The sequence below is a fragment of the Lycium ferocissimum genome, chromosome 10 (genome assembly GCF_029784015.1).
Source record: "Lycium ferocissimum isolate CSIRO_LF1 chromosome 10, AGI_CSIRO_Lferr_CH_V1, whole genome shotgun sequence".
Classification (NCBI taxonomy): domain Eukaryota; kingdom Viridiplantae; phylum Streptophyta; class Magnoliopsida; order Solanales; family Solanaceae; genus Lycium; species Lycium ferocissimum.
Genome location: NC_081351.1, coordinates 16675913 through 16688407, shown reverse-complemented (window position 1 = coordinate 16688407; position 12495 = coordinate 16675913). Strand labels below are relative to the sequence as shown.

The 12495-nt window shown below is 34.8% G+C and overlaps 1 protein-coding gene across 1 annotated transcript; it reads right to left on the bottom strand.

Moving 5' to 3' along the window:
* Nucleotides 1-3814: 3814 nt before the first annotated feature.
* On the bottom strand, nt 3815-9637 carry LOC132032618 (stearoyl-[acyl-carrier-protein] 9-desaturase 1, chloroplastic-like). The gene is made up of 3 exons (XM_059422269.1): nt 9445-9637; nt 8114-8569; nt 3815-4467 (listed from the first exon to the last, which is right to left on the bottom strand). Exons 1-3 carry the CDS (start codon nt 9586-9588, stop codon nt 3913-3915), a joined length of 1155 nt encoding a protein of 384 aa, XP_059278252.1. The 5' UTR covers nt 9589-9637; the 3' UTR covers nt 3815-3912.
* Nucleotides 9638-12495: the final 2858 nt, after the last annotated feature.

Below are 12495 nucleotides of genomic sequence, written 5' to 3'. Positions count from 1 at the left end.
AATAACACACGTCATAGTAAACTTTAAGTTTATGAGTACAAATATTTTTTTCAGTTAACATGACCGTTTTGGCCGTCCTGATTTAAATATGATGTGCTAATTGAGTATTCAGAATATATTTAAGAACTAGAAGATTCTTCAAGATTTCTTTTGTATTGCTTGTTCTCGTGATGAGTTGATTACACCAGCTAATGTTGGGACTGAATCCCCTATATTCTTGTGGGCCCCTTCACCTGCGATGTGAAGTCTTAAATAGATGCGTTTATGAGATGGTCACATGTATGTTTATTGTCAACTAGCAGTTTGACATTTACGAAGTTGCTTGCCCAAAATAATTGAGTTGGAAGCACAATTTTTAGAATATGTAATCAAGACAATTCATCTTGATAATGCTGGTTTATATCTAAGTTGGTTTGGCATTGGATGCCTCCATAATATAGCTAAACTATTACTTATGAGAACAGAGCTTCAGATGTTGGTCTGAGATGTGATATATTGCATACAACGACGCTTGTATGCTTGATGTCAATAAATTATGATAAATTCTCCCCTCATAATTAGTTCAGAGTCAAGAACTAGATATTTCCATCATATAACTTTTGTTGTGCATTATATGGTTAATGAATCTACCATGATGCACACAGATGGATTCTCCAAATAAGGTGGGGATATAAATTAGCTTTTCTAACATAAGGGGGAGAAAGATAAGCAGCTAAGAAATATGTTGTGAATTATCATCAGTATGATCCTCATTCAAAAGATAATTCAAGTCAAATGCTGCAAGCTTTGGCTGACCCAAAATTAATCTCATATTTCTGCTGCAAAATGCTACTATTGAATATCCCTGAAGGACAAGTCCACAGATGCATGAAGCATGGTAGACGAATCAGTTCCAAATGTAATAATCCTTGAAAAAGGAGAGGAGCAAATGATCAAAATGATCGTAATAAGGAGGCAATGTGCTCTTGAAGAGCCTATGACATAACACTTCATGAAACCTTATAGGAGGTTCAGGTACTTGAAAATAATGAAGTGATGAGATCTCAGTAAGTTATATCAAATTGAAAACGATACAAATGATATATCGTCGACGATATCTTTGATACTACATAGCGCGCAATACAGTATAGGGTTGTGAGGATCAGAATTCTATGTCTTTTAAAGCATGTTGACGTAGAAATAATTACCAAGTGAAATGATGCATCTTGATAAGCGATTAGAAGATGTCACAATTTATACTAATGGAAGTTGTCACAGCCTATATGGCTTACTTGACAAAATTTATATGAAACTTTCTAAAGGATTCAAAATGCCTGAAGCATATATAATAAATTCTTGGAAAACTTGTTTATAATCCTTAAATGGATTAAATGAATCAAGGCTGATGTACTGAAATCGCCTTAAAGAATATTCATTGACGAAGGGTACACATATGATCATGTTTACCCTTGTCTCTATTGATAATCAGAACCTTTCATATTATTATACAAGTTGATGACTTGAATATTGTTGGAGCTCTTGAAGAGTTTCCAAAAGCATTAGATTATATCTGCTGAAAAAGGTTGAAATGAGAAATTGAATTGGTCCTGAAGTACCATATATTTGTGCAGTTGATGCGTTTATATATCTTGTTATAACTACGAGCATGATATAGTTTTACTCCTACATGGAGATGTTGAAATAGATCAATTGCATATTGCAAATGAAATCCCTTACATGGATGTGTTTATCCTAACAAATCTTGTCAAGTGTTTTGGATATATAGGGCATTCATCTGATCGACATAAGAATTCAATTCAATAGGAGCCGGGCAAATTGCACATCGAAACAAAACTTCAACTTCAAATCAACATGATTTCAAATTATGTCCAAAGGAAGCTGGAAAATGAAGGAAAGGGAAGATATAGCCTAAAAGCACCACAAAGAAACAAATTAGAGTTGCAGTTTTAAATGTTTATTTTTCATGGTATTCGTATAGTAGTTTCCCTCATCGGGAGTTCACTTTCAGTTAGCATGTTGCTCATGTAGCTAGTAGATAGAAGTGAGATTGTAGAGTCTATACAAGTATATACTTGCCTTTGGGGCTATGATGTTTGCCTTCAGGGCTATGATGTTTTCCTTCGGGGCTACAATGTTTGTCTTTGGGGCTATGATGTTTGCCTTCGGGGGTACGATATTTTCCTTCGGGGCTATGATGCTTGCCTACAGGGCTATTGGTCATACAAATGCCTTCGGGGCTATACAGACATGTGCTTGCCTTCGGAGCTATGATTATACATACAGACTGCCTTCGGGGCTACATTGAGTGCCTACAGGACTAATCATGCATGTCTACATGCCTTATACGAGGCTAAATAGTTTGATGTCGTATTATTAGTTAAGTTAATATATGTCAGAGGCAGGTAAGTACAACTAGATTCTTTATTGACTCTTCAATTTATGTTCAGTTATCTTATATTTTAATTCAGCATTAGTTTCAGTCGCCTTACATACTCGGTACATTATTTCGTTCTGACGTTTCTTTGTCTGGGTGCGCTGTGTTCATGCCCACAGGTTCAGATAGGCAGCTAGAGAGACCGCCTCAATAGATTTCCGAGTACCAGTTAGAGTGGTAAGCTCTATGTCATTCGGAGTTACCCAGTCCAGCGTTTTGTGTTTATACAGATGATGGATAGGTCAGGGCCCTGTCCCGACCATAGTACAGTCATTACTCTTTAGAGGCTTGTAGATGTATTTTTGTACGATATGTATGTTAGTGTAACGCTTTCTTTGGCCCTTGTATATGTTCATGTTGGTACTGTTGGTTGTAGACGTTTATGGCGGCCTCGTCGGCCTGCGCAATTATGTATATATGTTTTAGGTGTGTGAGCCCTTCAGGTATGATTGTTGTTACAGACAGATGATTCAGGATACGACCTTGTCGGCCTTGATTGTTATTGTTTGTTTGCAGGGAGGCTTCATCGGCCTAAGTTGAGGGTTACCCCTCCAAAGTCACCGTTATAGAGTGGTTCGCTCAGGCCAAGTACGGCACCGGGTGCCGGCCACGCATCCCCAGCTTTGGGGCGTGACAAGATCCTATGATTAAATTTAGCTCCTCGTATGAATATTATAATCTAATTTTCTCCATTTAATAGAATGTCTAACAAATTATCGAACGAATATGTGCAGTTCCTAATTCATTACTATGTGTACTATTCGTACTCTTGTTTGATCTATTTCTACTTTTCATGATTTCTCTTTATTAATGAGATTTTATAAGAAAATCAAAACAATAGAGGCAAATTATAAAAAAAAATAAGAGGTTAAGGTACTTATCAAGAAAATGTGCACACAATAGGGATGGAAAATGCATAGAACCCTATAAAATTTATATTTATCAAATTAATTAATAGTAACAACCTTTTTCGTAATTTTACCACTTAAAATTACTTTTTGAAATATTGCCAAACACAAATTAACGGCGGAAGCACTTTTCAAATGATTTAGCCAAATACAAAACTGTTAATCTCCCAAAACACTTTTGTTAAAAAAACACTGTTATAAAGAAGTACATCATAGAATAAGTTAATTTTAGTACTCTCTACTTTTACTTTTACTTGTCCAGTATTCCAAAAATAGATTTTCACATTTACTTATCACTTTTAGCATATCAAGATAAGATAATTTATTTTTTCCTGTTTTGCCCATAGTATTAATTATTCACTTCAAATCATTTTTCAAATCCCATAAAACTATGCACCAATTAATATGAATACATTGGTAAATTATGCACTTCATTTATTATTTCTTAAACAGCGTAAAAAGTCCAAAGTGGACAAGCAAAAGTGAACGGAGGGAGTAGCTTATCCAAAAAGCCTATTAGTGAAAGGATAAGCTTTTATTATTTTACATCTTTCTTATAAATCAATTCATCTAAACACTCACTTCTTTGTTGAAAATCCAACTAAATTTCACTTGGCGGGGCTCTGATTTCTTGGCTCGATTTTCCAACTTCCTAACTTTAAGTGGAATTCCGCAGACAAAATCTTGTGCACGCCTCGCCTCGCCTGTCAAGCCTTCAAGCGTTTCCAGGTTCCATCGTGCTATAAAAAACTCTACGTTTTCAGCATAATCTCGACTTGTGTAAACCCCTAGTTTTTGGGAAACGGCAGAGTAGTGCTCATATATATTCGAATCTTGTCCATCATACATGAGATGTTGTGGCATTATGATTCTTTTCTTCATCATGTTTGCAATGGCTAACATAGCTGCATTTGGATCCACTTCTAACAATTTCTCAACAATTCTTGTGTAGGCATTCTCGTGACGCTTCTCATCCGCCGCGATGGTTCCACATATACGCGCTAGCACGGGGTCACCACCCTCTTTAGCTAGCCTAGCCATATTGCCATGCGCCGAAAATGTAGCTCGCTCTTGAAATGATGTATACACAAAGCCCAGATATGGATTGTTCTCTGTTCCGTTGTCCTAAGATACAAGGATCCAAACATTATGAGCAACTTTTATATGTATATAAAAAGAAGTTGCGTGCATGTAATTGCTTACAACAACAACATACCCAGTTAAATCTCACAAGTGGGGTTTGGGGAGGATAGAGTACGCAGACCTTACTCCTACCTCGGGAGGTAGAGAGACTGTTTTCGATAGACCCTTGGCCCAAGCAGTTCAAAGCAGTATACCGTATACGTGCATGTAACTGCTTCTTATTTCTTTCAAATCTTTAATATTTCCAAATTCAAAAACTAGTTAATTACATAGTCAAGTAATTACAACTTAATATTTTCTTATAAAAGTGGTAAAATTAGGAAATCATAATTCGAACATCGTCTTAATTCCAATAGGGTCCTTGTCAGTTGCTTATTCCTTTTTGAACCAGATTAAGAAATGGTGAAACAACATTTTTAAAGAAAAATAATTTCAAAGCTTAACAGAGTTGGCTATTGGGGTGGTCGTTTAATGATCATCTACTGTGAATAAGGTACAAAGATTTGAAGTGTACCGTATAATGATGTTAGGTGTATTTATACGCTTTTTCGCCATCTTTTACTCATATTTATATTTTATTTTAGAGCTAAATGCATTAAATACACGTAACATATTGATTATTTGATATGCGCCTAATTTATGCTTTATTATGGAATCTAGGTACTTTACGTTGAAAATGTTACACTGCAAGAAGGAAGGCTCAAGAAAATTTGGCTAAGGAAAAAAATGAGAGTAGACATGCAATAGCGGCTCAATGATTGGGACATAATTGCTAATGATTGGAGACTATTAATAGACCAAAGGAGCAAAGAAATTTAGAGGAATTTGATATTGGGAATTAAAGACCTACGCGGCTGAAGAGGAAGACAAAAGAAAAGAGCAAAGGAAATGAGAAGAAGCATACCTGGCAGCAAACGAGGCCACAAGACCACAGCGAGGTACTACCTGGCTGTGTGGCTCGCTCAGCGAGGCCACAAGACCCGAAATTATTTCATCTGAGCTTTTTTCTACACCTATAAATAGTCCATAAGATATAACTTTAGACAACTTTGAACCTAGAGATAGTTAGGAGTCGCCGTATAGGTCGGAGATTATTGAATTTCACCTTTTCTTCTCCTTACTACTAGTTTTTATATTTTCATTGGATGATTTGTTGTAATTCCTCCATGTCTATGTGGAGCTAAACTTCTCGTTCTAGGGTTATGGTTCTTTCATGAATGTTGTTATTCAAATATTGATTTCAATTAATTAGTTTATCTTATTGGTTTATTTATTTAATCCTGAGCTTAATTATTTGGTCGCTTGATCACCAATCGAATACTATCTTTGATTCTTAGATTGAACTCAAGAGAGGAATACTAAGATAGAACTCTGGTTATAAAGAGCAGGATCTCAACCCTGGGCATCGAAGAGCAAATTTGCGTCTAGGATAGAGATATACCTAGTTCGCCTTGCTTGGTTGATATACAGGAAATATAAATGCATTTGTGTTAAGGTTCGTGACCATAGAGATATAGGTGTGAAAGTAATACAAATAGGCTGCTAGAGGACTCGAGAGATTCGTAGTTGTAATATCAACCCTGTTAATCAGTAAACTAGATAAATTAAGAAGTTGAATCAATTGAAGAATACAACGTGATTGTTAGATAGCCCATAGCCCTAGATCGATTTCATCTCATTGATAACATATATAAAAACCCACTCTTTCTTGATTGAAGTTCATTATTTGTTTTCTTTTTATTTTAGTTAGTTTATAAATACAACCTTCAGATTTCATCTCTTGTATAGATAATTCGGATCGTTTAATTTAGCTGATGGTTAATCATAAATACTTGTGGGTTCGACATCCGATTTCTAAAATCAATATATTACTTGTACGATCACGTATACTTGCGTGTGCGTTTATGAGCAACATGTAACTCTCATCTAGCATGAGCGTCATTTATGTTTGCTCTGCTTTGATAATATTATTTTTACTTGTTCACTTGAGCAAATCAAGAGATAATTATTATTCTTTTAAACTTTTATATTGATCATTTATAAACTAATCATTTTTCAATTTTATTACTAACAAACCTTAAATTGCAATAGGCAACTATAACATCCCGTTTTCAAAGCTTACACAAAAATACCAGTTCCTTATAAGTACATATTAAGTGATATTTTTACCTTTTCATTTGGTTCAAAATAAGTTGTTCAGAGGCGGGGTTATAATTTCAAATTTATAAGTTCTAGATTTTTGAATAACTACTTAAAGTGGTAATAACCGGGTTCTAAATATATTGATACATACTTAATGAATTTCTTAACGCAATACTATATTTGAGCAAAAGCTACTGGGATCGACCGAACCTGCATCCAGGCTTCTAGCTCGGCATGTGGTGGTGTTTCACATAATCAAGAAGGTATTAATTGTTTTCACTATTTAGATAAGTGAGTTTTATATAACCAAAAAACTATAATCCTTCCGTTCACTTTTACTTGTCCACTATACTAAAAATAAATTTTTACTTTTACTTTTCAAAAGTGAAAATTTGGAGCCGAGGGTCTATCAGAAACAATTTATCTGCTTTCTCAAGTTAGGGGTAACGTTCTGCAGTCACACTACCCTCCCCATACCCCACTCGTGGTATTACACTGGGTTTGTTGTTGTTGTTACTTTTCCCAAGTCCGTTGAAACTTAGACCAATTTATACGGGTATTATAGTAAAATATGCACTTCATTTATTATTTTATAAAGAGAATAGGTAGTCCATTGTGGATAAGAAAAAGTGATTGGAGGGAGTATTAAATAATACTATTTAATTAAGGTGAGAGTTCGATTTCTCACCTTGTAATTTTCTCCATTTCCCTCCTCTTACCCCCAAATTTTATTTTAAAAAAGTACAAGTAATTCAATAAATTAAATATTTAATGCATTTTTAAGTTACCTCTCATGTTGTAAGTCATTTTTACCTAACGCTGTAAAATAATTACTAAACACTATTATTCTACTATTTAAACTAAACACCCATATACTATGACTAAGTTACGGATAGAATCCTTATATTTTAAAATCAAACACTTACATCTCCAGCGCTATTAAAATTCTATATTTACACCCCCTATATAATGTATATACGCAGCTAAATGTATTAAAATATGACTAATTTATCATAGTATGTCGATTATATTGACAAAAGATCGTTTTGTTGTTATGTTGATGTCTATTACCGCGGGAAGCGTGACCGTGTTAATTAGTACTACCTCCGGATAAAAAAAAAAGGGTTCACTTAGCCATTTGCACACCCCTTAAGAAACTACTCACTCCAAGAAAAAAAGGTGTAAATTGACTAGACTACTCCTAATTAAATAGGCATTGGAATTTGATCACATAACAATTAATATGGGCAAATCTGGAAAGATAAGGTTAATTGTTTCTTAATTTAATAAGTGAACACTTTTTTTATCTAAAAAAAAACGGTAAGTGGACAATATTTTTTTTTTTTTTGGAAGTAACATCATAGGTGTAAGTGCAGGATTTTTTTTTTTTTCATAATAACAAGGGGTATATCCATAACAGTGATGTTCAGAGTAGTTAACCCAACAAATCCATAACTTTATAATATATGTTAAGAAGAACATTTACCATTCCAGCTCCCATTTGATATTGAACTGTCTTCTCAATCATCAACATATCAACTCTCCCCGAGAGATAAAGGTAAGTCCGTAGCAAATCTCCATGTCGGTTTTCCTCAGCTGCCCACGCTCGAGACCAAATTGCCCATGGACATGGGCTAGATCCAGTCTCATCACGTACTCCATCCCATGTATTAATCATGGTGAGAAATGAGGGCAAAGAATCCTCACCTAGCATATTACCCACAAGCATCACAAAGTACTCGTCGGGAAGCCCTAAAACTCGTTGTCTTAGGGCCCGAACCTCTTCCATGAATCCATCGGACCCTTGAGAAGGGTCAGGGAGAAACTCATTGGGCTGCCAACAGTTCTCTACGGGCTTTCGGAGATGGAGGACGCTTTCGGAAACCCAAGGTTCTAAAGACTTGAAGACTTCCAATTTTTCTGGTGGCATTGAGTGAGTGACCTGGTGGTAGAGGTGACAAAATTAGCTCATGAAAACATAACCCGTTCAATCCGTCCAAGTTTGGATGGGTTATTGACCGCCTATTTATGGGCAATTTGCACGATTGTCTGCCCCTCAAATTGTTGGTCTTTAATTTTTGCCCTTCGTTTAAAAAAATGACCGAAAATACCTCGAGGTTTTGGGTTCGAACTCCTACTCAGTAAAATAAAAATAAAAATCGCAAGGCATAAGTTCATATGAAACTATGCCTATCGCTGTGTAGTTACATAGAAACTATGTCGGACACGGCAAAGGTTTCTATGAAACTACATCGAACCTATGCCTATAGGCATAATTGCGAAATTAAGGCAGAACTTCATTTCCACGAACCTTTGCCAGATTTAGCATAGGTTCTGTGTAACTTAGTCCGAATTGGCATATGTTCATAACCTATATCTTGTGAAATTATTGTTTTCGACTCTGCTAGGGATAGAACCCAAATCTCTAGTGCGAAAATGGTACTTTAGCCCACAAATTTTCATTAAATGAGAAGTAGGGCCAAAAATTAAAGACCAACAAATTGAGGGACAAAAATTAAAGATCGGTCTGTATGAAGGCCAATCCACGCAATTTTTTGCCCATTTATTAGCTCAGCCCATCAAAAATTGGGCTGATATATAGCCCAAATTAACTCGTGAGAAATCTCGTTAAAATATTTTCAAGAAAAATCTTTGTACTAATAAAATATAAAGCAATTAAAACTTAGTAAGAATTGGGCGGATTGGGTTATGACCCACATTTTAGCCTATTTCAGCCCAAGTGACCAGCCTATTTATTAACTCAGCCTATTTTATCCCACCCAAATTCAGCCTAACCTGCTCATTTGACACCCCTACCTGGTGGCGTGATGGAGCCATCCCGAAGACCAGCGATAACCTTCGCAATGAGGTGGTTTTGCGACGGGTTATGGTGGTTGTAGGGCGAGGTGACGTCCATACATTAGATTGAACGGTGAATAGGGAGAAACTTGTGGACTGCATGGTTAATGAAAGTCGAAGAATTTTATTAGACGTGTGACCAATATTGTTTACAAGGAGATCTTATTTATAAGAATAAATTGTTGATCTTTTCAATTTAAGGATTACCGACTAACATAATTCATATTGGCCCCATAGCACGGGATTTCTTGCTCCCATAGAACACCTATTTTTTGGATTTTTAATGCGCATAAAATTTTGATTAATAAATTTGAGAACTCCAAATTATTGTCCCCCTATCCCAAAAAGATTGTCTTGATTCAGATTAGGAGGGGTCAAACTAACTAATATTCGATGTGAATTCAGACATAGAATTTTTATTTTTATTTTCGAAATAAAAAATACACATTTAGAAACTGCATAAAAAGTACTCACAATAGTTAACAATTCAAAATATTTAGAAAGTATTTGATAAAATTATGATAAAAGAAAATATCCTTTGACTGTTCAAATAGCAACTAAGACAATTTTTTTGGGATGGGGGAGTATAATCTAAACTAGGGGTGCTTATCTGTCAGGTCAATTCAATTTTGTGTATTATCGGTTCGGTTTTTAACCAAATCAATAAGATATTCGTTATTGGTTCCAGTTTATCGGTTTTTGGTCCTTCACGGTTCGGTTTTCAATTTAACCAATAAGAAAATGCCCCTCTAATTTTTTTTTTTTTTTTTTTTTTTTTTTTGCTATCTCTTGTTTTCATTTGTTCATATATACACTGCCTTCATACATAAAAGATTAAGAGTCTACACAAATTATAAGCAGAAGCAAATTCAAATACATTATTGCTATTTGCTAAAATAAACTTCCTTTTCTTTCACATTTAAGTAGCAAACTTGAATGTTGTAGAAGCAAATTCAAAAACGTTATTGCTATTTGCTTTAACAAACTTCTTGTCTTTCATATTAAGTAGCAAACTTGGATGTTGTAGAAGCAAATTCAAATACATTATTGCTATTTGCTAAAACAAACTTGTCTTAAATAATTAGAATTTAAAGTCACTATTATAATTAGGGATAAAAAAAATAATTGTTATATAAGCTTATTGGGTTATCGGTTTAACCATTAACTAAATCCTTAAAATCGAAAACCGAACCGGTAACCCGATAAAAAGAAAATACAAAACCGTTTACAAACCATTAACCTAATAACCCGATAATGATAAACCAATAACATTTTTATTGATTCGATTTATCGGTTAAACCGGTTTTTACACACGTCTTAAGCAGTTTGAGCACACCTTTCACAGAATCGTCTTAAGCAGTTTGAGCACACCTTTCACAGGATAGACAAACTACCACTAAATAAGGAATGTAAAAACTATTTCAATGAGTCTGAATATATATATATATATATATATATATATATATATATATATATGCAGTTTATTCATTGCATTTGAAATTTATTCTTGATAATTTGATAATTCAACTAAAAATCTAACTCAATTGAAAAGTTACAAAAGAAATATATATGGTTAAGAAAATCTTTAAAAAAAAAAAAAAAATCGGGTTAGAAAAAATGCCTCGAAATAGATTTTCCGACAAAAGCTTTCCAATGATGAAATTGCTATAAAATGGGGCAAACGCTAAATGGTCTCTCATAGTAGATATTTGGCATTTGCTTTCTTTCGCATGCTTTCTTCCAAAGTAGTCATTGTCCGTTTGTTTTACCTAGAGGTGGCAAATGGGTGGGTTTGGTTGGATTTGGTTTGGTTGAAAATGGTTTGAACAAAAATGGGTTGGGTTTCAAACCACCCATATTTTATGTGGGTAAATATGGGTTGGGTGATAGATGGCTGGGTTGGTTATGGGTTAACCCATATTATACAAGTGTATGTTTATAATTTTTTTCTTTTGTCAAGTTAAATTAATTTTTTTATATAAATTTCAGGGGTGAGGAGTGGGGTGGGGTGGGGGTAAGATTTTTTTTTTTTCATTTTTTATAATTTTTTTATAAAAGTAAAATATATAAAATTGATTTTTTTTTGGGGGGGGGGGGGGGGGGTGGGGGTAGGGGATGGGGTGGGGTGGGAGACCGAAATTCCTTTCCATTATTTATAATTTTTTTATAGAATAATATATAGGGAAATTATAAACGTGGGGGTGGGGGAGGGGTCATGGATGGGGGTGAGCGGGGGTAAGAATTTTTTTTTTTTTTTCATTTTTTATAAAACTTTTATAAAAGTAAAATATTTGAAATTGATTTTTTTGGTGGGGGAGGGGTTGGAGAGGGGTGGGGGTAAGAATTTTTTTTTTCTATTTTTTATAAAACTTTATAAAGATAAAATATATGAAATTGAATTTTTTTTGGGGGGGGGGGGGGGGGGGGGGGGGGGTATGGTGGGGGTGGGGGTAGGGATCGGAGTGAGAGATAAGAAAAAAAATTCTCCTTTTTTATAAGCTTTTTTATAAAAGAAAATAAAGTATATGAAATTTTAAAAAAAAAAAGTGTTTGGGGGTGGGGGGCATGGCGGAGTGGGTGGTGGGGTAAGGGTTGGGGGGGAGGTAAGAAAAAAATTTCTCCTTGTTTATAAGCTCTTTATAAAAGAAAAATAAAATATATGAAATAAAAAAAAAAGTGTAGGGTGGGGGGGGCATGGCGGGGTGGGTGGTGGGTGGTGGGGTAAGGGTTGGGGTGGGAAGTAAGAAAAAAAAAATTCTAATTTTCAAAATAAGTTGTTATTGCGTCTAGTGTGTTCTTATATGGATACCCATATTTTACCCATATTTGCCCATATTTTTATGGGTTAAAGAGAGAGCTTGTTTCATATTTCCCTTTGAATATGAGTGACCCAACTCACTAACATGTGGATAAAATGGGCTAATTTTCTAAATATTGGCTCAAATTGCCACCTCTAGTTCTACCGACATGCTAAAATGGGGCAAATGCTCAATGGTCCTTTATTTTGCA

What these genes read in the sequence shown, in the direction of transcription:
- LOC132032618 (XM_059422269.1), bottom strand. Translation starts at nt 9,588, where the DNA reads ATGCAGTCCACAAGTTTCTCCCTATTCACCGTTCAATCTAATGTATGG. An exon ending in TGGCTCCATCACGCCACCAG is followed by an intron (nt 8,570 to 9,444) that starts GTAGGGGTGTCA and finishes CTCTACCACCAG; the next exon opens with GTCACTCACTCAATGCCACC. An exon ending in ATCAAATGGGAGCTGGAATG is followed by an intron (nt 4,468 to 8,113) that starts GTAAATGTTCTT and finishes CTTGTATCTTAG; the next exon opens with GACAACGGAACAGAGAACAA.